The sequence below is a fragment of the Anguilla rostrata genome, chromosome 4 (assembly GCF_018555375.3).
Source record: "Anguilla rostrata isolate EN2019 chromosome 4, ASM1855537v3, whole genome shotgun sequence".
NCBI classification, from domain to species: Eukaryota; Metazoa; Chordata; class Actinopteri; order Anguilliformes; family Anguillidae; genus Anguilla; species Anguilla rostrata.
Window position 1 is genome coordinate 59,456,358 of NC_057936.1, and position 26,681 is coordinate 59,483,038.

The 26,681-nt window shown below is 40.0% G+C and overlaps 3 protein-coding genes across 6 annotated transcripts; 1 reads left to right on the forward strand and 2 right to left on the reverse strand.

The window, feature by feature from the left end:
- Positions 1-30: 30 nt before the first annotated feature.
- On the reverse strand, positions 31-5,098 carry si:dkey-183n20.15 (RING-HC_RNF170 domain-containing protein). Its single transcript, XM_064333633.1, has 6 exons — positions 4,367-5,098; positions 3,040-3,142; positions 2,470-2,578; positions 1,463-1,536; positions 1,176-1,286; positions 31-796 (listed from the first exon to the last, which is right to left on the reverse strand). The coding sequence occupies exons 1-6, from the start codon at positions 4,393-4,395 to the stop codon at positions 488-490; spliced, it is 735 nt and encodes a 244-aa protein (XP_064189703.1). The 5' UTR covers positions 4,396-5,098; the 3' UTR covers positions 31-487.
- Positions 5,099-6,916: 1,818 nt separating this feature from the next.
- On the forward strand, positions 6,917-20,349 carry hook1 (hook microtubule-tethering protein 1). Of its 4 annotated transcripts, none has more exons than XM_064333613.1 (23): positions 6,917-7,016; positions 7,529-7,673; positions 9,234-9,319; positions 9,500-9,572; positions 9,700-9,750; positions 9,957-10,089; positions 10,211-10,278; positions 10,675-10,737; positions 10,894-10,977; positions 12,649-12,812; positions 12,929-13,069; positions 13,382-13,583; positions 14,075-14,185; positions 14,328-14,415; positions 14,591-14,657; positions 15,131-15,271; positions 15,631-15,718; positions 15,957-15,988; positions 16,541-16,623; positions 17,112-17,212; positions 17,329-17,430; positions 17,820-17,888; positions 18,266-20,349. In XM_064333613.1, the coding sequence occupies exons 2-23, from the start codon at positions 7,629-7,631 to the stop codon at positions 18,422-18,424; spliced, it is 2,151 nt and encodes a 716-aa protein (XP_064189683.1). In that variant the 5' UTR covers positions 6,917-7,016; positions 7,529-7,628; the 3' UTR covers positions 18,425-20,349. The 4 variants fall into 4 exon arrangements, with proteins under 4 accessions (XP_064189683.1, XP_064189681.1, XP_064189682.1 ...); XM_064333611.1 differs by lacking the exon at positions 6,917-7,016 and adding an exon at positions 7,319-7,459; XM_064333612.1 differs by lacking the exon at positions 6,917-7,016 and adding an exon at positions 7,425-7,440.
- A 446-nt stretch (positions 20,350-20,795) lies between these two features.
- Positions 20,796-25,726, reverse strand: LOC135253823 (cytochrome P450 2J2-like). Its single transcript, XM_064333619.1, has 9 exons — positions 25,436-25,726; positions 24,409-24,571; positions 24,121-24,270; positions 23,554-23,714; positions 23,128-23,304; positions 22,428-22,569; positions 21,717-21,904; positions 21,188-21,329; positions 20,796-21,099 (listed from the first exon to the last, which is right to left on the reverse strand). The coding sequence occupies exons 1-9, from the start codon at positions 25,625-25,627 to the stop codon at positions 20,924-20,926; spliced, it is 1,491 nt and encodes a 496-aa protein (XP_064189689.1). The 5' UTR covers positions 25,628-25,726; the 3' UTR covers positions 20,796-20,923.
- Positions 25,727-26,681: the final 955 nt, after the last annotated feature.

Genomic DNA, 26,681 nt, shown 5'->3' on the forward strand with positions numbered 1-26,681 from the left:
TATTCTAGCTAAATACAATGACACAATACATCAGAATAATAAATATATTTATTATATTTATATTTACACAAACACAGAATCTGAACATCAAATACTGTACTGTACAGTACACATATGTACAGTGCTTCCTTGTAAATCTATTGCCAGTGTGAGGGAATATTAAACAGAAATAAAAGAAGCAGCTTTAATAGATAATTTAATGATTGTGTTTATCTGAAGGTAAGTCATTTGCATGCCATCCATTTAGTTCAATATAAAATAATGTTTAGGGGGATTTGAGGACTTGTGTCGCCATTTTATTTTATTTTTTAAATTCTGGTCATAGTTTGAATCAGTGCTTATTTTTATCATAATAAAATGATCTGTTAAGAGAAGCCATTCCCTGACAGGACTTGCGTGCTGCAGGTCTGTTGTTGCTGTAAACGGTCGTGATTTTGGGCCCTGGGCATTGCACTGTGCAGCGGCAGTGCCTTGCGCCGTGTCTACGCTAAAGTGAATCTGTGAGGACACCTCGAGTGGCAGTTTGAGCGATGGCCGTCCTCTCCCTCCCCATCTGTTGATTGATGTTGAGGACGGACATGAGCAGCAGGAAGACCACCACGAGGTCATCCAGGAGCCCGAGGACCCCGCAGGAGGGCTCCGGAATGGCCTCGAGGGGGGAGGCGAGGGACATGGCTGCCCCGAAACAGCACACCGCCACCCGCAGGAAGAAGAGCCACACCAGACCGCTCATGTTTCTCATGGCGCGCAGGAGCAGGTGCAGGAACAGGGGCGTGTCGTACAGGTAATCTGCAACCTGAGAGAGAGGGGGGTACAACGGTATCAGCTTCAGGCGGGTGAAAGGCTGTCATTCTTCTCGGTGAGATCTCTCCTTTCACATGTTACAGTGTTGCCTTTTATGTTGTGGTTTCATAACCACCTTGTTACTCTGCATTATAAAAATGGGAATTGAAATTCACTAAAAAAAATTTTTTTAAAACCAGTAGGACCACTTTGGCTGAGTGTGAGGTGTAACAGATTCTCATTCAAATTAAAAGGATCTGATTAACTCCAGGTTTATGAAATGCAGCTTTTGAAAATTAAAGCCCTGGAATAGACATAGGGCTTAATGTGGCGGGTAGTGATTCGTCACTGACTGTTTAAATCGAACTGGGTGATATAAGTGCTGTACTCACCCTTCTTGGTGCTCCAGAATAACGCTTGTTGTACTCTCTAATGTCCCCCATCACTTGCTTTTCTTTTCGGTCTGTTCTGCTTTCACTGAATAGATGGCATAGTACACTAACCTGAAAGAGATGCCATCTGTCTTATTATTTTGCCATCAGCAATCCATTAAATGATAACTCATTCGGTGATGCTTGTGGCCTGTGACCTTGCGAGGGTTAATTGTCTTTGCATGGCCGTTATTGTGTTTTCCATTCAGTGTAGTATGCCAGTGGTACTCTGTTAAACATCAGCTTACTTTTTGTCTGCAGAGAGGGCAGTTGATGGCACCAAGCCAGGTCCCATGTCTCCAGTAGGCTATAAGACACGGAGCTGCAGGGGTGGGAACACATCAGAATCGACACCACCACTCAAACTGCCACTTACGCCAGAATCACAGCAATCTCATCAGTGATTTTGGCAATATATTATAAAAACACATTCGCAATTGGATCTTTTTAATCTTGGAACAACAAACTGCTCGTTTCCTTTTCCATAAGGTAACCTCAGCAATGATGTCACGATAACAATAACTGAAACAAAATCTCCGGAATGGCTTGCTGAAGTCATTATGCATTTCACATGCTCACAGTAGTTAAGCATTTCTGTTCCGTTTGGAGGATTTCCACCAGAAACTATGCAGCTGATCATGTGACCACTGTCCGGTGGGAGTGACACACAAGATGGCCGTGGTAGCAGTTACTCATTAAGCTATTAAACTAGCCGCATCATAACCGGCATCCAGCACAGCCAGTGCCAAACAGCCTTCAGCCTGTCTCTTACTATTATGCTTGTTTTCAGTTCCCACTAGCAGGCATCTGAAGATGGCAGTTTCAGAAATTTAGATATCATTTCATTTAGGTAGCACACCTTTGAATTTAGCCTTCGTGAATAACCTGAATTACTTTATAGTCACAGAGCAATTATTGTTTAGACAAACATGTTTGGCATTCACTTTTTTAAAACAGGCAAGTTTACCATACTCTTCAACTCATCCTCATCTAGTTTGGAAGATTTGTTAAAAAAAATATCTTCTGAAGCTAACCAGAAATGAATTTAAAATAGCCTCCGTCCTTTTAAATGGTTGTTATTCTACTTAGCAAGTTTAAGACCACCTAAAACACTATCAGAGCGTGATATATATGTGTCACTAACACACATTATGTGACCTTTAAATTAGATTTAAATGATACGCTGACACTGTTCTTCTACCACAAATATATCATTGATTGTGCCACACATACATGTAGCATGCAGAGAACGTACCACAGAAAAGATGCCCACAGTTAGTCTCTACTGGAAAGGTGGCAGTCTGTAGGCACACTGGGCAGTGCCAGTCTCTGAGGGCACAAGACTGACTGTGCTGAGGGCAGTCCTGCACACCAAGAGGCAGAGTTAGTGTTCACATATCTGAGAATCTTCGCAGGCTTTGTTTCGCCTGACTTTTATGCAGAGAAGTAAGAATATATCACTGTTTCTCTGTAACGGCATGAATGCTGTAGCTTTGCTCCAACCAGATCCTGTATCACAAGTCCGGCATTAATTACACAATAATTACAATGATCACTGTAATACATTGAAAGCAAAAAGAATAGCTTCCAGATTTAATAATGATAGCGCTTAAAATGCTGTTGCTTTGCAAATAACAGTCATTTTGTATTTGCTTCCATTCATATTGATCTATAGTGAACTACAGCAAGCCCGCACAGTTGACAAACCGTGCGCTCTGAAAGTGACCTGGTTGTGTTAACCTTTTTCAGGGTTTTGCACTCAGACCAAAACAAGCTATAGGATTGTTGGCATATGATAAGAGTGCTTGGAGGAATGAGGCCTCACCTTATTGCAACTCACGTGAGGTTGGTGACCTGGCTTCCCTGCTGGCTCTGAAGTGGCATAAAACTGACATTGAAGCCCTTTGCTCTCTGACAAGAGGCCAGACCTTCATGGGAAAAAATTATCATGTTAACTGCCTCCTCTCAGCATTACCCAACACTCTTCGCAAACAGTGTCTCCCACGCAAATCACAAAAAGGTTGATATTGAATGAGCGATGACCTATATACTCACAAATACATTCATAAATTAGAAAGTACTTGTGCTGAAAAAATAGCATAAAATAAAAAAAAATCATATATATGTGTGTGTGTGTGTGTGTGTGTGCATATCAATTTGAACTTGGCTATAGATGTATAGGTGGTCGGAAAATAGTGTGACTGAAAACTTCCTCTGTTTTATAACAAAGAACTTACAAAACACTACATAATGCAATGAAAATAACACATTGAATGATAACAGACAAGCATTACATTAAATAGCAGGTAATGTGCATTATACATTGGACAAAATATTGCAACGTTCCTTAATGAGTATTTTTAAAAATATTCCTTTGAGGAATCATTAAATGACTAAAGAATAAGAATAAAATGTCCAATTGTTTTTCTTTTAAAATCTATGCCACAACATAAAACCTGCCAAAAAGTACAAATATGTTCTATCTTTGTTTTGGTGTGGTCAGGCAGGAGAAACATGGACTCCATGGCTGGTTTTCATTTGAATAGAGGGTATGCATTCCACTTCAGTCTAAACTTTGTCTCTCAGACCATGTGGCACAAAGCTAATGCACAAGTATAATCAGCTCAACACCTGGTCAAATGCAATCCTGACTGCAACACTGACAGCCAAACCGTCAGAAGCAATTATGTTTCTAAATGAATAATGCAAAGCATATCGCAAACACCCTACTTCTGTGTTGTAAATATCGAGGTGGATTTGTTCCGTTTTCATCCATCAGACTGAATGAATGAGAGCTCAGCTCATGAATTAGAATGTGGCAACAACATGGGATAGTTGCTTCACACAATATATGCCAATATTTATTAAATACAGCATTAACACACATATATTTCCTTAATCTCTGCTAAATGAAACAGAATTTGAAAGGAGTCAGTTACCATTATTATTTTTTTGCCTTTTTCTTCCGAATTGAATTTCATTCACAGTGCATAACTGGCATATGTGTCGGCTTTATTGACATTTTATTTAACAGCATATCTGAAAGTAACCGTATTGTGAACCTAACTGTAACAAAGTGCCAGGAAAACCTATATACTAATCACAGAACAAATGTATGTTTTACTGTCAGCAGACTTTTGTGGCTCACTTACCTTAAATGTATGTTTTTGCAGATAGACATGGTTTCAGTCTGTTTCCGCGCAGTTCTTAGTAGGAAGTGCTACATGACAGCATGACTGAACGTGGTAAATCTGACTGGCCAGTTAATGATCAACTACAGTTTTCAGTTTCACCAAGGGGCTCCTTAGCCAAGCTGGGGACAAATAACAAAGCATACAGTATATATACCCCCCCAAAAAATCAAACCTTCATCACCCAGTCAAATGTATCCATCTGTGGGATTTAGGATAGTATAGTTATCACATTAATGTCTTTTTAAATTCACTCCAAAGCGGGAAAATTTGGACCCTATTGGTCTGTTGGAAAACTGCTCTATTTTGGTCATGTGACACCATTTCTGGTTAAAGACTGAAAACCCTGCCTACTTTTTTAAAAGTATGGTACGCTTAGGATATCACGGCAACCTCAGCAATCATTTACCATATGTTTACACAATTTAATGCCCTGTCCCACATATGACAACATGGAATTTTTCAACTATAGTAAAAATCCATATTACATTCCCTTTTATATGTTTAAGAACAGCCTTTCAGTGCCTTTTATGTCCTATTATCCTTTCTAAGTTAATGTAAACTATCTTAATTCCTGATTTTGTAATTGCTTCACAAAGTATGAAAACACAACTAAAAAGAAGTTGTGCCACTGTGACAAATTATCAACAAAATTTGCAATGCCTTTGAATCTGTGTACATGTATGTAACTTTACCATGCTGCACATACTGAAAGGCTCCCCCCCCGTTTTCTGCAATCAGCTGTTCAGGGCTTATTAATAACTGAATTTTGCAGAACTATTTTTTGTGTAACTCGGCCCATTGCGAAACCATTCATTTATTCATTTTTTTAATAGTCCCAGTATGAACCCAATATGAAATCATGATTTTTAGAAATACAATAATGTGCGACAGGGGGGGTGTTTGTTAGTTAACTAACAAGCCACCACACAAAAATATATGTATCACATGAGCATGTGGACAAATCCACACAGATACACCAAATGTGCTATTCAGTTGTGTGATGCAAATAAAAACCAATGTGACAACACACAAAAATATATGTATCACATGAGCATGTGGACAAATCCACACAGATACACCAAATGTGCTATTCAGTTGTGTGATGCAAATAAAAACCAATGTGACAAACCAATCAATTATTAACTTAACTCAGTTTGGCCACATAAATGGCTTAATCTATTAAGATACACTTTTCACATTTACACCATTACAAGCTATACAGTAGGTAAGCCTGATTTAGTATAGGTAAGACATTAAAACTCTTTGCTGAAATATTTCAGCAAATATTTATCTAAGACATGTCAGCCAAAACTGCAAGGTCAAATAGACTAAAAATAGCTGGTATTGATCTATCCTAGCCTTGAAATGTTCAGAGGTGGAAGGTGGAAGGTGCACAAACTCCTATGCTTTACAGTAGTAGCGATTATTACCCCACTGACTGCCATGCAGTTCCCCTTTTGTTATCCTGTCTATAGATGTTCATTGGTGTTTTATTTCTTTAACTGTTGACTTCTTTTCTTCGTTCTACTTTTTAGTTTTATCTCTTTCCATATGAAAGGTAGCAGTGTCTTTTTAAGTGCAAATATCTAACTTTTTTTGTTTTGTTTTTTAAAGAATGCATAATATAATGTTAGAAGAATTGTCAGCAAAGTAGACTCAAAATTATTTCATGTTTAACTGCTATATTGCATACTGCTATATGGTACATATGGTACATAACTGTATATCTGCCTTTAATATTAACACAGTAGACTTAACCAGCTAAAATCTAATTATTCACTACCCCTGAAATTGCTCAAGCACTCACAGAATTGTATACCTTTTTGTGTTTGTAACTTTTCAACTATATATATGAGCTTCCCATCATTGTACGGTGCATGTGACTTCCCTGTTAATCTTATCTTTTGTGTTTATGACATATCACTGATAAACATTTTAGAAACACATTCCGTGCGATTTCTCACGTGCTTGAAAGCTAGTGTGGTAAATAATTTTCCATTATGTACAATGCTCTCCCTGAGTCTACCCTGTTGCCTACTGAACTCTTAAAATCTTTTAGAATCTTAACTATTCATTTTGTGAATCTTGTGGGGTACTGATTTTAAAGGGATCTCAGAGGTGCTGAACATTATAATTAAGTACAGGGAAAGGGATGTATTGGAAGTATCATTCATTTTACAATCCATCTTGAAGGGTCCAGTTTCCATTATGTGTATGATGAGTGCTTCATGACTTGTTTCAGAAAAACTCAAGTTAAATTAATTTAACTCATAAATATCATTTACAAAGCAGACAATTAATTAGATCGGTGGTCACCAACTCCTGTGTTCCTGGAGATCAACTTTCCTGTTTTCATTCCAACCCTTACAAACCACACCTCACTCAATTGCTAGAGATCTCATTTAGCTGCTAATTAGAACAGTCAGGTGTGTCAAATTAGGGTTGAAATGAAAATTTACAGGACGGTAGATCTCCAGGAACAGAATTGGTTACCACTGGATTATATTATGGCACGACGCAGTAAGTGCATGCGCAGACCAATAGGAGACGGGGCTAACATGAGGACATGCTTCTTGCCTTTTCTCAACCAAGACACCGATCCACAAACGTTATTTCTGTTGGTCATCTCCCGTGAATTTTGGCGTTTTGAAGTTGAATCCAGTAAAAATCAGTTTCCACGACAAAAGCTGTGAATATCAAATCTGTAGCCTACCTGAATTCTGAGTTAACACCCTACCTCCTTTACGATACTCATACATCCTGATCTTAAATTTCAGGTCGTGTCCACCAACCTTGTTCAAACATAATCTGTATTGGGTGGTGAAGGATAGATCGCATAATGTGCAGTGTGTCGTGCAAAAAAAACATGAATTGCGTCCACAGATTGGTTACTTTACGCACACTGCGCTGTCAGTCTCTAAATTCTCGCGCCGATTGGCTACTATGTGCTACCGATATCAAGCAACCATTGGCGTTTTATTTCTCAGTGTTGAACTCTTTATCCTGTCATTCTCTGAATCCGTCTCAGTGGAGTACGCAAAAGCATGTTCGGTGTGTATTCACGCAACTTTTACGTCGTTTTCATTCCGCAGTCTACTAACGCAATTCCACTCTACGCAGGTTGCTTTGGGAAATACATCCCAGGTGAGGTCAGATGCAGTGTAAAGGGAAAACGCATTGTTGACAGGTGAACGGAAATTTCAAACCAATCTAAGAAGAAATGGATTTGAACAAAACTGTGCTGTGCGAAAGTCTTATAATTTGGGTAAGTCTTGTCATTTTTAAACGGCCAACTGAGACAATGTGCATAGGTTTTGTTATTATTTCTTAGCGCTATGGTGACGGTATTGCTAGCTAGCTACCTGTCGGAGGTACGTTAACGATGCGCACCGGTAGCTAGCGAGCTAGCCAGACTCCCTCCGATCAATGTCATTGCACACTGAACTGACTCACGTTAGTCAGTTTTTTAGTATAAAAAACAAACACGAATTAAATGTATTATCCCATTTAGTTTTCTAACGTTAATCTCGTTAACAACCAAATATTTGCAGGAAGCTTGCTCTTCCGTTTTAGCTAGTATTACGTTATGCAATCGGATAATGCTTTACTAATGTCAACTAGCTAAAGTTAACCAAGTTAATGAAGCAGTGATTTGCAATGAATATTTGCATTTGAAATGTAAGAAATATGGCATGATCTGCTTGGCGCTAACCACGATAGGTTTGCATTGCCCTATCGAGCTAATGTAATGCTATTAGTAATAGTCAAAGGTGGTTGTCTCGCTCACTTGGGATATTTAATCATTGGCTCGACCGAATTGCAGTAGAATATAGATTTATAGGCAACATTAATTTAACCTTAGGTTAACTGTACCTAATTGACGTTAGCGTTATCTACGTGACTGCCGCACAGCGAAATTCTATCTAAAACCTAGTAGCTTACAACAGGCTATATTTGATCGCTTTATATTTGAGGCGACAATCGGCACGTTATTGAATTGTATGCATTCAGCATGCAACTTCGGTGGTGAATGCGTAGTATGGTAAGGCCCCTACTGTAAAGTTTACAAACATGGTCTTCTGAGAATGGATTTCAAAGACTATTTTCAGTGGTAAGGTAGGCTAATTCATTTAAATTGCACCCAGACTGCTGGACCCGATTGGTCTGTTGCTTCCTGTGGATGCACAATTAATTATTAACAGCTTTTCTTGTGTCTTGGTAATCAAATTTCAGTGTATGACCTTGGTAGATTATTGGTGCTTTATTTGTGAAGAATTGGTCGCTATGCAAAGATAATGCATATAAAATAGAATTTGGTTTTATGGGCGCGTTTATTTCATTATTGCGGATGTTCATGTATAACAATAGGCCTACTTCAGCAATAAGCTTAAATATTATAGTTAAATATCTAGAGCAAAATACCGTGTCTTGCGATAGGTTAACTGAAAATGGTTGAGAATTCAATTTATTAATTTGTGTGCCAGGTTAAAATTATTATTTATTTATTAATAAATGGTATCATTAAGTTGGGGGTCTTTAAAACATAGATTTGAGTCAATTGGAAAAGTAAAATCCAACAGGTGACAGAATAACTTTTTTGTTGAGAAAACCTTCCCCTTTTTCTTTAAGCCTAATTAAATTTAGCTTCACGTGGTAATAATAATAAAAATTCTTATAAGATTCCTTTATATTTACCGATAATAAATGGATAATGCATTTCTACAAAAAAGTGTGTCCTTGCTATAGCTATAGCCTACTCTCAGGCCATGCTGTGGTCAAACGCCTGGCCTGGTTGCCGTGATTATAGTGTGCTGTATTTCATTAGTTGCAGACCTTCAACACCGCGGCGCCATGTAAGACTGCGCTGGACCTGACTACTGGAGTTGCCATGTCCCAGGCGCTCCATCAGATGTGAGTGTCTCTTCCGGAAAGTTCTACCAGTCTTGTATTTTATGGACTATTATAGTTACGAATCATCGCAGTCTGGATTTCGGGACACCAAACCACCGCCTGATTTTATGTCCGATCTGAGAAGGTCACGTGTGTAATTTTGTGACGTTTTTTTGGGCATTATATGTACTTGTATTGCAGAGACCCCACATGGTTCAGTGAAAGCTGGCTGAGCCGTATTAAAGGAGATGTGGGTGACAACTGGCGACTAAAGGTAACATCTCAGAATTTCTCTTGTGTGATAGCAGATTTATCAAAAGTATGAATTGAACGTCCTTTCATTGAAGTGATCATCTGGTTAATTTGCTAATGTCTTTGCAATTGACATTTGTTAAATCCAGATGAACAACCTGAAAAAAGTGCTTCAGATGATGGTGGATTACTATAACGAGGCAAGTGGTATTTTACAGTTTCTGTTGTTTCATACATTTTGTTGCCGCGTTGTACAGTATATACTGCAATACAGATACTTTTAAGTTTGTAAGTGTTCTCCGTCTGGCATAATTGTACGAATTCCAAGTGTGTATGTACAACTGTTGCCCAGTTGGCATTCAGAAAAAATACATGGCATGTGATTAAACTATTACAATGCTATCAGGTTCTGGCCCAACAGATTTCTGATTTCCCCCTGCCGGATCTGGTCCTAGTGGCCGAGCACTCTGACCCTGTGGAGCTAGGGCGCCTCCTACAGTTGATTTTGGGCTGTGCTGTCAAGTGTGAAAGGAAACAAGGTAGTGGCCATCTGGAGCTACAGTCAGCTTGTTCTTTGTGAATAAATAATAATTCCCTGATTAAGAATTCAGAAAAGCCAAATGTGCAATGTCTAGGTGTTTTTCTTTTCCCCATCCACAGAGTACATTCAGATCATTATGACTTTGGAGGAGTCAGTGCAACATGTCGTGATGACTGCCATTCAGGAGGTGATTTTACTAGTGATACTGTAAAGTGGAATGAAGCATGTCATGCAGCTCAGCGTTTGTCAGCCAATGGGAAGGCTAATGTATTGTTAATGCTGTCTCCGAAATATACTGATTAACTTTTAGTAGTATAGGAAAAAATTAAGGCTTAATTCATCATAAAAGTATGGGAAGGACTCATGCATTTTAGTTTTGTGATTTACGTTTAGCATGGGTATATATTTTGTTAAGCTTGTGTGCATGTCATCAATGCTGGCTCGCAAACCATAGCTCTTTAATGTGCTAATTTGCTTGACAGTGTATTGTGCTGTAGCTACCAAAATAATATTTCTGAATGAATCTCGTGCAGCGTTCAAACTCCATCCCCAAGCATCCCTGCTGAAGCTTTGTGTTTTTCAGCTGATGAGCAGGGAAACGATGACACAGTTTGGAGCAGAACCTCTTGGGGACGTTGAACTGCAGGTACGTGCTCAACGCTTTCCTTCAACATTTGAAAGGTGTGAACATGGCACGCTTAATGCAGTGACCAGCAGGCTTTGAGTGAGTGTGAATTCTCTGCTGGCCTTGCCTTCCGTGTGAGTTTTGTGCTCTTAACACATGCTGTGCTGTTGGTTCCAGCTGAAGAAGGCCATGGAGGAAATGGCGGAGCTCGTGGCACAGAAAGAAGAGCTGGCACAGAGGTGCCAGGAGCTGGATGTTCAGGTCAGTTCGGCGTGGCCCCCCTGGGCAGAGACGCTCTGGGATCCATTGTCAGATTTCATTTCATCTCTTTCTGTCAGGAAAAATTAGAACATCCCTGCTTTGTTCAAAACAGTTGGATGTACATTGCATTTTAACTTTGTGGGTAGATATGTAACCTTTTTTCCAATGATCCGTTGCTCTGTAATGAACACTTTTTCTGAAAAAAATGAAAGCAATAAAGCTTTAAATCGCTTTAGAAAACAAGCTTTGGTTGTTGTCATTCATTGCAAAAAGTCTGTTATGCTCTAGATTATTAAATCATAGAACATGCTGTTTTCAACTGTGTTAATTCTGATTTAATATTGATCATGTGCTGGGAATGATTCTTGACAGATTGAGTTGTAAAAATCACAAAACTCAAATCCCCCATGCTGAGATTATATGGAGAAGGTAAGACTGTTTTTCTGCATGGCTTTTGAGCCAAGCTATGAATACAGCTAGTACTGCAACTAACAATTCTTACTAATTCTGGGGGGAATTTTAGGGTTCAGGTAAACTGTGCAATTTGTAATGTCTGTAACACATCTGTAATATTTTTTTTTTGGTCATTTAGATTCTGGTCACATTATTAAAAATATGAACTTGAGTGTGTGAACTGCAATAAGGTTAAAATATCACAATGAACAGAGAAATTATAAAAATAAATTAAATCTAAACAGACCTGTGTAAAAACTGTACAGTCTGTGTTTACCGACAATAATAATGGGACCAAAACTCTGAAACAGAAGTGTACTTTAAAGCCAGCTGTAAGTGGCTTATTTGAAATAAATATCCAAACTGTGTGGGAAATTAAGAAAAAGGTGGAGAACTCATGAATTCTAAACTCACACAAAATTGGCATGTGTGTGTGGTGACAAGCAAGGAACTAAAAGACAACCTCACATCTTCTGTAAGAAGACTAACCATAAATAATGCAAGTCGGTGTTTTATATTAACAATGAACTAACTATTGTGTGCTGCTTGCTCAGTGAGAATGGCAAGACTTTGGTGTGTTAGTTTACGCAATCATTCCATGTTTGCATTAGGTAGTATAATAAAATTATTACAATACATGGAAAAAGATGCCAAGTTAAATGTAGGAGCAGTTATTTCATGAAGAACTATGGAAGCTGTTGGCCAGTATTTGTGTAAACATTCAAAGAGCAGATTGGCTGTAGAAGGAAAAAAAATTTTATTAGCAACTGGATGGTTGTTATTGTGCATCTGTTTACTCTGCGGATGAGCGATGCTATGCTTCTTCATGTAGTGCTAATGCTTGTGAGGAAATGAATGGACACAGTGGATCCTAAACCTGAACTATTTCAACTATTTAAAAGGCTGTGCGTGAGTTGTGCATCTGTGAAGGGACAATTTTTGGCTGGCACTTCCTGAAATGATTTTATTCTGCTGTGTTTGGGGCACAGCCTAGGAGTGCTGTGACCTCGGTGATTCATTCACAAGGGAGAGTGTCAGTGTTGATACTGTCGTCTGTGGTCAGGTTGTAGTGGAGAGTGATGGTGTTTACTGTGCTTTGTGGTAAGATGGTAAGAGAAGAATTGCCAGAAGAGTTGTGTTGCTGTTGACACTCTACCCTTATTGGTCAGGTGACGGGTTGCCATGTTAGCATTGACACTGTTTTCTGTGATTGGTCAGGTCACTATTCTTCAGGAGGAGAGGAACAGCCTGCTGGCGGAGAATGATGTGCTGACGGACCGGGCCAACCAGCTGGACTCCTTCGATGACCCCAGCACCCCCTCAGGGAAGAAGCACAGCCAGCTCCAGCTGCAGCTTGAACAGCTGCAGGAGGAGAATTTCAGGTCCCACTCACTATTGAAATTTTATTTCCCTGTTCACATGGGACACATAGTTATGTGAAAGGTGCTATCGGATCAGTTTCAATGTGACTATTCTCTCTTGTGTTGCCTGGCCATAGACTGGAGGCTGCTAAGGACGACTACCGCATCCACTGTGAGGAGCTGGAGAAGCAGCTTATTGAGGTTCAACATCGCAATGATGAGCTGACCAGCCTGGCAGAGGAGTCCCGCTCCCTCAAGGATGAGCTGGACATCCTGAGGTACGGCAGACGGGGAGGCGAGTCTCTGTGCCAGTGTCTCCCTGTCTGTGTGGTGTGTGGCGTGCCTCTCCAATCCCCACTCCCTGCCCATTACAGGCATTTAGCAAACGCTCTTATCCAGAGCGACTTACACAACATTTACATAGCATTTATATTATTACGGCTGGGTATATACTGAAGAAATACAGGTTAATTACCTTACTCAAGGGTACAATGGCAGTGTCCTACCTTGGAATCGAACCTGCGACCTTTAGGTCACAAGACCTGTTCCTTACCCATTACGCTACACTGCCGCCCCCTGTCCATGGGCAGGAGCTGCTCGGACCGGGCCGTCAAGCTGGAGGCCTCAGTGGAGACCTACAGGAAGAAGCTGGAGGACCTGAGTGACCTGCGGCGCCAGGTGAAGACCCTGGAGGAGAAGAACATGACCTACATGCAGAACACCGTCAGTCTGGAGGAGGAGCTCCGCAAGGCCAATGCAGCCCGCACGCAGCTGGAGACCTACAAGAGACAGGTGGGATGTCGTTGCATCATCACGCCACAGTCAGCCTGTGGGTTGCCTCAGTCGTGTTGTCATTGCTGTGAAATTGAAACTAATAAGCACACAGAAAATAACCAATGAGCTGGAAAGTTCTGTTTATTATGCTGTCAGGTTTTGATGTGACAAGGAAGGATAATGATTAGCGAACTGGGCTTGTAACTACAAGGTTTTAGGCAGATTCCCAGGAGGGGGCATTGTTGTTGTAACTTTTAACAAGGAACTTAACTTGAACTGCTTCAGTAAATAGCCCCCTGTATTATGGATTGTAAGGTGTGTAAGTCACTGGATACTATTGCCTACTAAATGGCCACAGTATAAATATACAATGTAAACTACTCTTCATTGTACAGTAGCATAATCCTATGTAACACAATGAGCAAAAATATGGCAGTATTATAAGGAAAAATTGCAAAGCAGTGTAACTGTATCCCCTTGTGTCTAAAGACAAGCTCATTTTCCATCAGGTCCAGGAGCTGCACAGAAAGCTGTCAGAGGAATCCCGCAGGGCTGATAACTTGGCCTTTGAAATGAAGAAGTTTGAGGAAAAGCATGAAACTGTGTTAAAAGAAAAAGAGGTACGGGAGGCTTTGGGTTACGGTTTACAGGTCAGAATTCAGATGGACAAAATGGATGTTTGAGGATGAATTAAAATGTTAAAATGTCTGAAAGTGAAACTCGAGTTTTGATAGCAGGCTTTACGTGTTCTTTTACCTCCAGAGGATAATTATCGAGCGGGACTCCTTAAAAGAGACTAATGAGGAGCTGCGTTGCACACAAGCCCAACAAGATCAGCTCTTGCAAGCAGGTATCTCAATAGAAGTGCCAATGAGATATTCACGAAAACATTGCAGTATATGAAAGGAAAACTATTTTTGTATAATTTTACCATAATGAGATTTTTTTTTTCCTCCACACGAAAGGAAAACTATTTTTGTATAATTTTACCATAATGAGATTTTTTTTTTTCCTCCACACGAAAGGACTTTTTCCTGCTGGAAGTCCAAGCCATGACAACCTCGCTGCTGAAATCTTGCCTATAGAGTTCAGGTACTTGATTCTGTGTCATGGTTCTGCTTTAATGTATATCTGAGATTTTACAGGGAGCTGCTCATGAGCACATTACATTATATATAGATGAGCCCTGTAATCCATTCCGCACACTTGATACTATAGTGATTAACTGAGTGTGGTATTTTGTTTTCTGTTGTTTTTGTTTTTGCTTTTTAAAGGTCTTTTTTCTGTCGTTTTTATAATACCACCCAGAACATCACCCCTCAAAAAAGAGATGTTATATTGGATAATTTATCCTTTATCCTAAATTATCAAAAAAAGGAATTGTTGCTGTAGGATTGTTGCTGTAGAGTAGTAGGCCCCCTAATTGTAAGTTGCTCATTGCTGCTGTAGGCTAAAACTAATGAACGTGTTGGTGAGACTGTGAATCATGTCTGTGTGTGAGTGACTGTACGCAGTGTGATCTGGCATCACGTCCTGTTTTTGCCCTGCTCTTCCTGTGTCTGCAGGGAGAAGTTCATTCGACTGCAGCATGAGAACAAGATGCTGCTTCTGCAGCAGGAGGGCTCGGAGAACGACCGCATCGCCGAGCTGCAGGTCCAGCTCGAGGAGGCTCACCGCCACAAAAGCGGACTGGACACCGAGAAGAGGTACCGCACTCTGATTGGCTGACCTCCCCTGAAATACTTCATGGAATGGATTTGCGTGCAGTGCATAGATTCGTAGTCAGTAGTGATTCCTCCCACAGTATGATGTGAAGCTATACCGTCACGCCCTGGCATCTAAATACATTATTGACTGAAATATATAATTAGAGAAATGTTGAAATTGTGAATTATTTCAATTGAAAGGGGAGAAATAAGAGCATCGTTCACTTGTATGTTGCTTTATTGCGATAGCAGTTATTTTCTGTGAGTCACAAACTGCTTTTAAAAATTTGCATATTAGTATCTTGAATATGCTTAAGAGTGACAGACTTCAGCTGTGTAAGACACAGGTGTGTTTTCAGGTTGAACCAGGAAAGGATCCGTGAACTGCAGCTTCAAGTGGAGGATCTCCAGAAAGCCCTGCAGGGGCAGGGAGCCAAGACTGAGGACGTGGGTGTAATAAAAATGCAGAACATCACATTTCAGGAAATAATTTATTATTCTCTTTTGTTGAATCCACACTTGAGAACTTTACTTGTCCTTGCATTTTATCGACTTGCTGCTGCCCATTAGTTTCATTATTTGTACTGCAGTGTTACTGCAGTGGCCATCACATTTAGTCAATAAGGAACCATTGTTCTTCTGATTTTTTTATTTGATTCTCTGTTGTTCTTCTGTTTAATTCCAGTCTCACCTGAAAAAGAAGCTTGATGCTCACATGTAAGTTCACTTTTTATAAATGTTTAAGACATGATTCACATCCTGCATGTGTTCTAGTTGTGGTAAAAATGTGGTGGGCAATGATTGGGAATATGTGAAATGAATTCAGTTCCAAGCTCTGTAACAGCACTAGGCTGGAGGGGAATGGCTATGGGTGAAGGTTGACACTATGGGTGAAGGTGGACGTGGTTTGGGTGAAGGTGAACGTAGTGTGGGTGAAGGTAGACGTGGTTTGGTTGAAGGTGGATGTGGTTTGGGTGAAGGTGGACGTGATTTGGGTGAAGGTGGACGTAGTTTGGGTGAAGGTGGACGTGGTTTGGGTGAAGGTGGACATGGTTTGGTTGAAGGTGGACGTGGTGTGGGTGAAGGTGGACGTGGTTTGGTTGAAGGTGGATGCGGTTTGGGTGAAGGTGGACGTGATTTGGGTTACAGGTGGACGTAGTGTGGGTGAAGGTGGACGTGGTTTGGGTGAAGGTGGACGTAGTTTGGGTGCAGGTGGATTCAGTGTGGGTGCAGGTGGACTCAGTGTGGATGTTTCTCCATCTTTCTCAGGGTCCAGTTAAATGAAGCCCAGGATGAGATTATGAAGAAGAAGGAGTTGATTGAAGACCTGCAGCCAGACTCTGCACAGACCAGTGAGTGCAGACCAGTGATTTCCCCGAGGATAATTATTCTTAAAAATAACAAGTAAAAGGATGATTTGCACATTCCTATAAGGACATTTCGGGCACATAGAAACATTTGATTTCATTTCTGAGAATTGAATTAATTGCTCCTGCATTGTAATGAAACTATCATCAGTAATTACTAAGAGACAGGTGTGTTTGCTTTTTAAATTCTTATTGGACCCATTTATTACTTGATTTTTTACCAGTGAATGATTTCAATTTAAGTTGAACTGACATAAAATGCATTAATTAATGTGTTAACGGGGAAATTACAGAAACAAAATTATTTTACTTCAAATTGTAACCAATGTATAGTTGGTTAAAGTGCATTGTATTGAGAAATAGGTAGCTGCCAGAATGTTGAGCTGTTGGAAAAGATCTGGAGTATGAATGGTTAAAGAAGAGGAAGGACAGTTCCTTTGAGGAGGTATTCAGAGGTGCATGTTCTCCCGCAGCACTGAAGATAGACGAGCTTCTGGCTGCCCTCAAGAAGAAGGACGAGGACATGAGAGCAATGGAGGATCGCTACAAAATGTACTTGGAAAAGGCCCGCAATGTAAGTGAAAGGCTATGTGTAAAGGCTAAGATGTTTCAGCATATCTGTGGATGGTTTTTGGGTTATCTGAGCGGTTCACGTGTGGTTTTGTGAGGATTTTGTTCCTGTTACGGCAGGTGATAAGGGCCCTGGATCCCAAGCTGAACCCAGCCAGTGTTGAGATCCAGTCCCTGAAGAATCAGCTTGCTGAGAAGGATAAGAGAATCATCAATCTGGAGGTATAATAATAATAATAATAATATACTTAAATTCAAACCAGGAAATTTAATTTGAAAGTAAATGAATTAAACATACAGTTCCCTCCATAATGTTAGGGACAAAGATATTTTTTTCAAGAAAAAAGTCTTTGCCCAAAACATTATGGAGGGCATTGTATATTGCATAACAATATTTTAAAAAATACAGTAGAGTGTGTTCATTTTAAATCCAAAAAAAAATTCATGCCATAAGAAATTTTTTTTTTTTGGATCATGTCTCTGCAACAATGTTCCATAACAAGGAAAATGTCAGTGTTGTTAGTCAGTGGGAATGAGCACACTGCTGACTGTGAGTCATCTTGCACATTCTGGTTCTCTGGGTTACATTACAATGGGCTCTCTCTGCACAGCGCGAGTGTGAGCAGGCGAAACTTCGAGAATACGAAGAAAAGCTGATCGTTACTGCGTGGTACAACAAGGTAGGATGGCACAGACGATAGCACTTATTTTCCAACAAGAGATATCCCTGCGTCCTTAGTTCTGCCGTCCATACACACGCTTGGGAGTGTGTGTTCCTCAGTGGGTTACAGCACATGCTACATGTCAGCCTTGCATCTTCAGAGATTCTCAATTAATCAAAGATTATCAGTCGAGATTATCTTGAATCGGAGATTATCTCTTCACTGTCACACATCTTTGGAAACCGATGGACAGACAGGTTCTGTTTTCAGTAGAATTCTGTTGTACATAACGATCATTTCGCCAACGAAAGGGATACTTTTGTTGTAGGGTTTTGGCCTTATTTTCACTGAAAAAACACTTTGCCTGTTGACCCCACTTCTTTACCCGTTTTCAGAGCCTGAGCTTCCAGAAACTTGCCATCGAATCCCGGCTGGCGGGCCGCTCCTCTTCCTCCATCGTGCCGCCCGGCCAGTCCTTCCTGGCACAGCAACGGCAGGTGACCAACGCTCGGCGCCCGGTCTCCGTCAACGCACCGGCCGCGTCCTCCAAGTAGCACTTCCGCGCCACCCCCCTCCACCCCCCATCCCCCCCCCCCCAAATGCACTCTCAAGTGACCTTAAGCACACCGCTGTCAGCTCCCTGAAGCCACTTCCTGGAGACACGCATGCGACAATGCGAACACTTGGCGCTTAGGCCGGAAACATACCCTGCATAAAGTACGCAGACGCAGACGGAGCCGGCCACTGGCGTCGTCGCGTCCTGAAACGCGTCACCTGAAATCCTTGACGCAACGCAAGCGAGAGTTGCAGTGTCAAGCGTCGCAGCTAGGGGGCGCTGTAGCAGGCAACGGCGGGATGAAGCCGTCTCCTTCGGTTTGTGCTCTCTTCCGCTCCGTCTTTCACAGCCGCCCTGGATCGCCCCCTTGAGGACTCGGGCTTGTTGACTCCCCGTGGACATGAGAACGCGTGTTGAGCGTGCGACTGAGCCGCGCGTTCGCAGCGCGTTGTCGTTCGCGTACTTGCGTAGGGTCATGTTTCCGGCCTTAGGGCCCTCATTTCAGCTTTCCCTGGCTGCTGGCTGCAGGCCTATACCTGGACTCTGTTTTGATTAAGGTACGTCTGCCAACTGAGATCAGGTCTAACTGGTAGGTTTAGTGAATGGATATTGATTTTGGAACTGATCAAGCTTTTATTTATCTTCTCATGTCATATCATATTCATATTAAGTCAGGGAAATAACTAATAACTTTTTAAACTTGTATATATACGTGTGTGTAGTGCAGGAAGATTCAAAATCAAATGAAAAGCAACAGATGTTGCGTTTATATTTATACCTCCAGTCAATGTCCATTTCAGCTGTGGGGTTTTTAAAACAATAATTAACCTAGATGATTTGAGGAGTGACTGAACTATTATCAATCGAATATAACTTCCAGAAATGAATTGTTGTGTAATCCTTTGACTAAGCTATGCAGTTTGGAGATGAGTCTAACATTAATTGAACAATGTCCTTGGTGAAAGTTTTCAGACTAGAGCCATCTCTGTGAAAATTAGGTGTATATATATAACATTAAAAACAAAGGCAAATTGGTGCTGGACATCATAATTTCTCTTTTGTGGCGCATAGAATTTTGCTCTCCTTGTGCATTACAGAAAGGAGTTCCTGAAAGAAAGAAAAATAAAATATATTGCAAACATTGACATGTTTCTCTTGGAGAAAGTGACTGAAAATGAGCAGAGGGACTGCAAAGAAATATTGATGAATTTTAAATGATTAGTTTGTACCAAATGCGAGATGACTACTGCATGCTCTGTGGAAATCATTTAAGAGCCTTTTTTTCTACAGCTGTGTTGTATCTTAAGTGTTTAGCAAGAATTCTATTTGGTCAACATATCAAAGTAAACCGGGTTTATATGCCAGCATTATATATATTCATTCTGAAATTGGAAAACTAAGAATTTCAGAATATTTATAGTTTGGTTATGGTTTTAGTGTGACCAATTGGTATACATATCCATGATGCATTATGAATGTGACTTGCTGTTCTTCATAGAATTTTTGATTGACAGTGGGTAGGAACTGCGATAGGTAACAGGCACGGCCCAAGATGTCTGTGTGTGAGAGCAGGGCCTAAGCTGGACCACAGGGCATCACTGGCCTGCCCTGTGCTACTTTTTGTGTTGGCTTAATTTGCTCAAGCTCAAGTGTTGCCTAGAAAGTTGCAGTGTCAAATTCACTTTTACCTGTTTGTTTAAAAATACATGAACCGAATCTGAAGAAATTACATTTGCTTAAATGTTGGGTGGAATTAGTCTCGAAATAGTTCTGGATTGAACCAAAATTGTGACTCCGATTCCGCTGATTGTCAGAGAAAAATTATCCTAACTGTGAAATGTAATTTACCAATGGAGTAAACATTAGGATGTACTTTTTAAAGCCTTCGAAATTCATAAAAAATAAAAGTTTGAATTTTCTAAAGAGGGATTCTTTTTAATATATTTTTTGGTGGGTGCAGTTGGTCATGTCTGTGCTCAAATCACTATTGAGGATTCCAGTGGCTAGCCTGTGGTGTAAAGCTTCGCTATAGCTTTTAGTCATCTCTTTCCTTCATCTCCCACTAGTGGCCATTTTAGATCAAAGTAAAAATGAGTTAGTAACAGTTAGTCTTTTTCACTTCCAAGACTAGTCATTTTTCACATTTTCTGCAGAGGTCAAATGTGGTACTTCAAAGTACGGCTGGGATCAAATGCAAAAAAAAAAAAAAAAAACAATAATTCCTTACCATATATGAAAAGTTGCAAGTCCAGCCATGTAAAAATTTCTTGGGTCTTGTTGGTTGTCACAATTGGCTCTGTCTTTTTGTAATATGAGGGCCAGTTTACAGCAAAGAAAAGTCTAGACAGCCCCAAGGTGAAGGCATGGTAGAAGTGTTTCAGGGGCAGCATTTATTTCAGGTAGAAGCATGAATGTCACAGAATATATGCAAAAACTGTGCTATATGTTTGCAGCTTTGCTTAGATTGAACATACACAGGAATGTTTATTGAGGCACTTTATCGAAGGGAGGCACAGATCTTGAAAGGAACTGGTGTAAGGGTGCTTCCGATTTGACCTTCCAGGTTTAGCTCTACGCCCTGGACAGGGGAGAAGCTGAATTTTTGGAAGATGAAGACGAAGAAGAGAAAAAGCTCCATCCTAGCCAGCTGCTCCCCTAGGCACACCCTCTTACCTGATGAGAAGCAGCACGTGTTTAGTTAATTAATGAATGGTTACTTGTCCAATCTGCAATTAGGTGCATAACATCGCATTACTATTACCTGCTGAGAAGGGCATGAATGCATCCTGTCTCACAAACTTTCCATCAGAATCCAAGAAGTGTCCAGGGTTGAAAGTATCTGGTGTCTGCCACACAGTCTTGTCAAACAACACTGAAGACAAGTTTGTCATTATCGCCGTGCCCTGAAGACACAGAGTGCTATTAACTTTGGATTTTTGGAATTTGCAAACTGAAATGTGCACAGAAGTATACAAAATACATATAGCTTCCATCACTTTGTAAGGGTGTTTGTGCTCAGACTGTGAACATTACTTTGTTAAATTCCACAGATTTAATGCAATACAAATTCCTCTCAATATGTTTATGCTGTCATTTGCTTGATTACTTAAGTTATTTGACCAACTTATTTGGTTAATAGTTACAACAAATGTCCACATTCAAGTGTTTGTACTTTGTGGGCCATTTAGAGTTTTGTCAAATTAACAGATTAGAAAAGAATCCTTGTGACAGAAGAAGCCTTATGCTCCTACATTTATGCAAGCATATGAAGTGCCTGTTGTGTTTCTTACCTTTGGAAGGAAGTATCCTCCCAGTGTTGTGTCATTGCTGGCAATCCTGGGCATATTCAGTGGCACAATGTTGCCCATCCTTTGTATCTCATGGATCACAGCATCAGTGTAGGGCATGTCGGCTCTGTCTGCCATGGTGGGCTGCCGTGATTGGCCAATTACTCTGTCAATCTCAGCCTGGACCTTCTCTATCGTGGGACAAGTCCAGTACAGTAAGGGCTTATTCAGAAAGTGTTAACAGCAGGCTCAACTATAACTATTTACATGTTATTAAAGTAATAGTAATAAGCAGGTAGAAGCTGGAATACTTAAAGTATTTATGTTTCATTTTCCTTGTTGCACTTACAATTATCTGGAGAAACTTTGAAAACTTGTTTGAGAAGCATTATATCAATAAAATGTTTTCTTCCTCTTATTATTATTATTATTACTATTATATTTTTTGCAGTATTTTATCTGTGTGCTCTTCAATGGCTGTGATATTAGGGATCCGTTTACCCTGAAATTATCATTTACCATGCATTAGATCTTTGACTTAAAAAATATTTCTGTGGGGAAAAACAATTTTGTTTTTACTTGAATTTACCTAAATCTCGGAAGTTCATTACCCTAGAACTGGTTCAGAAATATTGATTTATAAAATCCAACCATTTTTATTAGTATTTAGGTTTCTCTGAATTGCTTTTGACAGATCCTTTGGGTGCCACGCACCATGTATATCAGGGTATTTCATCATGTAGAGCAAGGCCCAGCGCAGTGTGGTCGAGGTGGTCTCAGTTCCAGCAAGAAACAGGTCCAAAGCACACATGATCAGGTTGAACTCGTCAAAGCCAGCCTCTGGGTCATGCACGTTCTAGAAAGTAAAAAATGGTCAATCGGATTCATTTATTTGAGCTACCTTGAAGACAGTCTTCTGGCAATTATTTGGCAACATAATAGCATGCATACTCAGATTGTAACAAAAATATGCCCATCGGTTCTTGGAATAATTTATTTCCATAATTAAACATGTAGCTATTATTATTCTGAAATGATCTGAAAAATGTACAGAGAAATCTTAAAATGTCAGTTTGGAAAAGTCTGGAAACGCGATGTTAATTTCTGCGGCTCAGTTAAATATGATGCGAGACTTATTTTAATGTGAGTCAATTCCAAAGAAATGGATTAAACTGATAAAGCCAATTATTGGCTTATGGATTAATGCGTCACCAGAAGATTTTGGGTGCTCTAGGATTGAAGTCTCCCATGTGCTACGCTTCCTAAACCAAAACCATGTCTGTTATGAATATACAAGCAGCACACATGAACATGCATGTTCTCACACATGCCGTACACACACATGTTCACAATTGTAATCCGTTATAATTGTGATTATGATAATTATTACTGCAACAGCAAGGGCACCATTTACGCATTTTATCTCAGCAAGGAAGGAGTCAATATAGTCTCGTGGGGCAGACGGGTCCCAGTCCTGTTTATGCTTCTCCAGCTCCCCTCTCACAAATGCAGAGAGGTCTTTGTAATGTCTGAAGATTTCATTGTGTGGTCCCGGGAGAAAATTAATCACAGTTGGAAAAGCTTCGTAGAGCTGAAAAGGAAAATTATAGTAGTCAGTGAGGATTTGCAGCTGTTGTGCTGTACACAAAAATGAGTAGCAAATTGTTTTATCTAAATTCTAAGCTCTTTACAAGGAATGTTTCAGCCATTTAATCCCAGACATCAATATTGCATCTGAAAGGGGCATTCAGTGCAACTGCTATTGTTATTTTTATGAGAAATATCCATATATTTACATTGAAGATACTATTATAAACCTTTCAGAGTAAACTACTCATACCTGTCTCCATATGGAACCCTCCAGCTGAAATGTTTCAGACAATAACTTCAGGAGCATTTGGAAATTTTGATCACTATAATCAAACCTGTGTCCAAACACCATGAAGCAGATGATATTGGAGACGGAATTGTTGAGAAGCAAGTGGGGATCAAAGGGATTACCTATGAATGAAGAATAAGACAAGAGGCTCTCATTCTTGGAACCTGTATTTCATATTTGGATACAAGGTGCATAAGGTTTTGGCTGGACATACTAAGCTTTTTTAAATAACAGCCTTGACTATGTACTTGTTTGGTGCATTCATTTAATTACATTTCCATGAATGTGTTTTTAAGCACCAGTCCATTTCTTCTTAAAAACATAATGCTAATTTAATTGTTTTTCATTAAAGCAGGGGGAACTACAGACAATTGTTACTAGCTACGTAAGCTTGGAGCACTTGTCACAGTAAGTGGAATAGTAATATCGTAGTTTATTTTATCTGGAGAAATGAGCACACGGAGTGGGTTTGTAAAATATTGAGCGATATCTAAGCCTTTTAAATCCTGACCCTTCTTGACGCTCTACCTCGCTTCTGCTCAATCTCTTCTTGAAGGAATCTGCTCTCCTCACAGATGACGGATTCCAAGGATTTCTTTCCCAGTCCAAAGTTCCTCATGGTGGTGAGAGCGAATCTCCTCTGTTTCCTCCACTTGTAGCCATTGCTCATGAAAATGCCTGGGAGGAATGCACATTTTCATTCTGCTTGGAATTTAATTCTGATCTATAAGGATCACAATTGGACTCTGGACTCATCTTTAACAATGGTGCCAAAAATTTGAGTGGGAAATGAAAAGTGTAATTGTAGAGACTTGCCATTTCCATAATAGATCTTGTCATACATTGGGCTCGGATGTCGATCCACAAAGTTCTCTGCTTGAGTAACCAGTGCTTCCTTCATCATTTTGTACCCTGTCACAAGCACAATCTTTTCTCTACCCAGGCGAATGCTGCAGACATTCCCGTAAACCTCGGCCAGCTTTGAAAACGAGACAAAATTAATATAATCTGCACTTCGTTTGGTTCATTTTATGAAGTCTACTGCAAGTGAGCAAGCCAGATGTTTTAATTAGATGCTCTGTAGCTTGGTAGACTAATAACTAATAACACTTTTAGCTAGCCATAGCTGGTCTGTGGCTGGTCAAAGCACCTGTCTAGCAACGGTGGTCAAGTTAGTATAGTAAGCTGGTGATAAAACTGGTGGACTGGCTGACTATTTAGTCTGATCAACTGGTGAATAGTCTGGGTCAAAAGTGCCAAAAACACAGCTTATATCAGCTTGACCAACTTAGCCTGGTTTAAAGGCATACTATGCAGGATGTTTTAGTCTGTTTTTACAATCAAAGACGTATCTGGGCCATCACAGTGGCTAGCTAGAGGGCCACAAACACTCCAAAATCCGCAGGCTCCAAACCACAGACTCTGTAGCCACACCCACCCCTAACCGCACAGAAAAGGGCATTATGCCCAGAAATGTCCCGAACGTATTAGAATACCAAATAAAATTAAAACTACACAAATTCGGCAAAAGTACATAAAGATAGAGATTGCCAGTGAATCATAGATTTAGCATGGTTGTTTTCTAATATTTTCAAGGTAAAAATCCTGCATAGTATGCCTTTAAGCTGGAATTTTCAGCAGGGAGTTATATTGCAAAACATTTTCTTACATAATATGTTACTTGTGTTTTTTTACACACCCATTTTTGTTTTCAAAATGTCAATTTTAAAATATTTAAAACGGAAACAAAATCATTTTCTAAGCATACTCATGATACATTTCTTCAATGGCATATTGCTACAGGTATTTGGCAAGCATGCAGAACAATCTTATGGATTCTTACCTTTGTCAGGTAAATGTGTGGCTGTTTGCTGTCAATATGGAAGACATTTCCCACAACAGGCAGGGCCCAGGGTCCAGGGGGGAAGTTGGGGGGATTTCTGTTTTTCAGAAAGTCAGTGATCAGAAGAAAGACAATGAGGAAAACTAGAAGCCCTTTGATGTCAAGCCCCTCTAGCAAGGAATACAGCAACATGTTGAACAGAAAGGCACCCCAAGGACTGCTGAAAAATATGCCTAGGTCTTCAATGCAGCAATTCAAATCCAGCTAATATAATTTCCCAGCCTGTTGCACTTTACCCGCAAGAGAAGGTGCGTATTATGCAACCAATCAGAGCACACAGTAGAGCTTACAACAACATTGGCAGTTTTCCGGTTTATTTGTACTTTAGGCAGATTCAAACAGGAGAATACACGATATTACATTTTTACTAAAGCATTTTTAGTAAAGCACATTGTGAGAACAGCCATATTGACTTTCTGAAGTGTAAAGACATGTAGTCACAACTGAATTATATTGTGAGGAAACATTGTGTCTCGTATATACAATCTGATGAAAAGCACATTTTCAACATACAAAAATGCCAAGTTACTCATAAATACAAAACACTATCTATTAGTCATTAATTCAGACTGGCAAAATGTAGGCCTGGCATTAAAAGTATTGATATGAAAATGAACTCTCATGCACTAAAGTCAGTGTCCCACCTATTTGCACTTTCACTTGGCTGCAAAGCAAATACCTTATGGTCTGTTTATCATCATAAATATTGTTAATTACTGATCATATTAAATACATTGTCTCTGTTGTATATTTACAGCTTGAATTTACAGTGTTAAAGACTGTCACAATGTGTGGAGTGCTCTTTACCCTCTTGGTTACAGTGCCAAAATATGCTTATGTTGCAATAGATAAGTAAATAAAACACTGTCCCTTAGCTTCGGTTCAATCAAAATTGTGTTATCACATTTTTTGAGATGGCAAGGAGCTAGGAATTACATGTTTGTTCCAGCTGATGGTGGTCAGTTCAATTCACTTCTCTGCACACACAGAAACATTTCTGTGCACACAAACTTCTCTGCACACAAAAAAAATGCTCAGTGCACACAAAAACTGCTCTGCACACACAAAAACTTATCTGTGCACACAAAAACTGCTTTACACACACACACACACACAAATTGCTCTGTGCACACAAACTTCTCCATGCACACAAAAATGGAAATAAAACTGCCAACACACTCTGAAA

What these genes read in the sequence shown, in the direction of transcription:
- hook1 (XM_064333613.1), top strand. Translation starts at nt 7,629, where the DNA reads ATGGATTTGAACAAAACTGTGCTGTGCGAAAGTCTTATAATTTGG. An exon ending in TTGGGGACGTTGAACTGCAG is followed by an intron (nt 10,738 to 10,893) that starts GTACGTGCTCAA and finishes TGTTGGTTCCAG; the next exon opens with CTGAAGAAGGCCATGGAGGA. An exon ending in CTGTGTTAAAAGAAAAAGAG is followed by an intron (nt 14,186 to 14,327) that starts GTACGGGAGGCT and finishes TTTTACCTCCAG; the next exon opens with AGGATAATTATCGAGCGGGA.
- LOC135253823 (XM_064333619.1), bottom strand. Translation starts at nt 25,627, where the DNA reads ATGTTGCTGTATTCCTTGCTAGAGGGGCTTGACATCAAAGGGCTTCTA. An exon ending in AGAGATTGAGCAGAAGCGAG is followed by an intron (nt 23,715 to 24,120) that starts GTAGAGCGTCAA and finishes CTTCATTCATAG; the next exon opens with GTAATCCCTTTGATCCCCAC. An exon ending in GAAATACCCTGATATACATG is followed by an intron (nt 21,905 to 22,427) that starts GTGCGTGGCACC and finishes GTCCCACGATAG; the next exon opens with AGAAGGTCCAGGCTGAGATT.
- si:dkey-183n20.15 (XM_064333633.1), bottom strand. Translation starts at nt 4,395, where the DNA reads ATGTCTATCTGCAAAAACATACATTTAAG. An exon ending in CTCACGTGAGTTGCAATAAG is followed by an intron (nt 2,579 to 3,039) that starts GTGAGGCCTCAT and finishes CTTGGTGTGCAG; the next exon opens with GACTGCCCTCAGCACAGTCA. An exon ending in GCCCTCTCTGCAGACAAAAA is followed by an intron (nt 1,287 to 1,462) that starts GTAAGCTGATGT and finishes CATCTCTTTCAG; the next exon opens with GTTAGTGTACTATGCCATCT.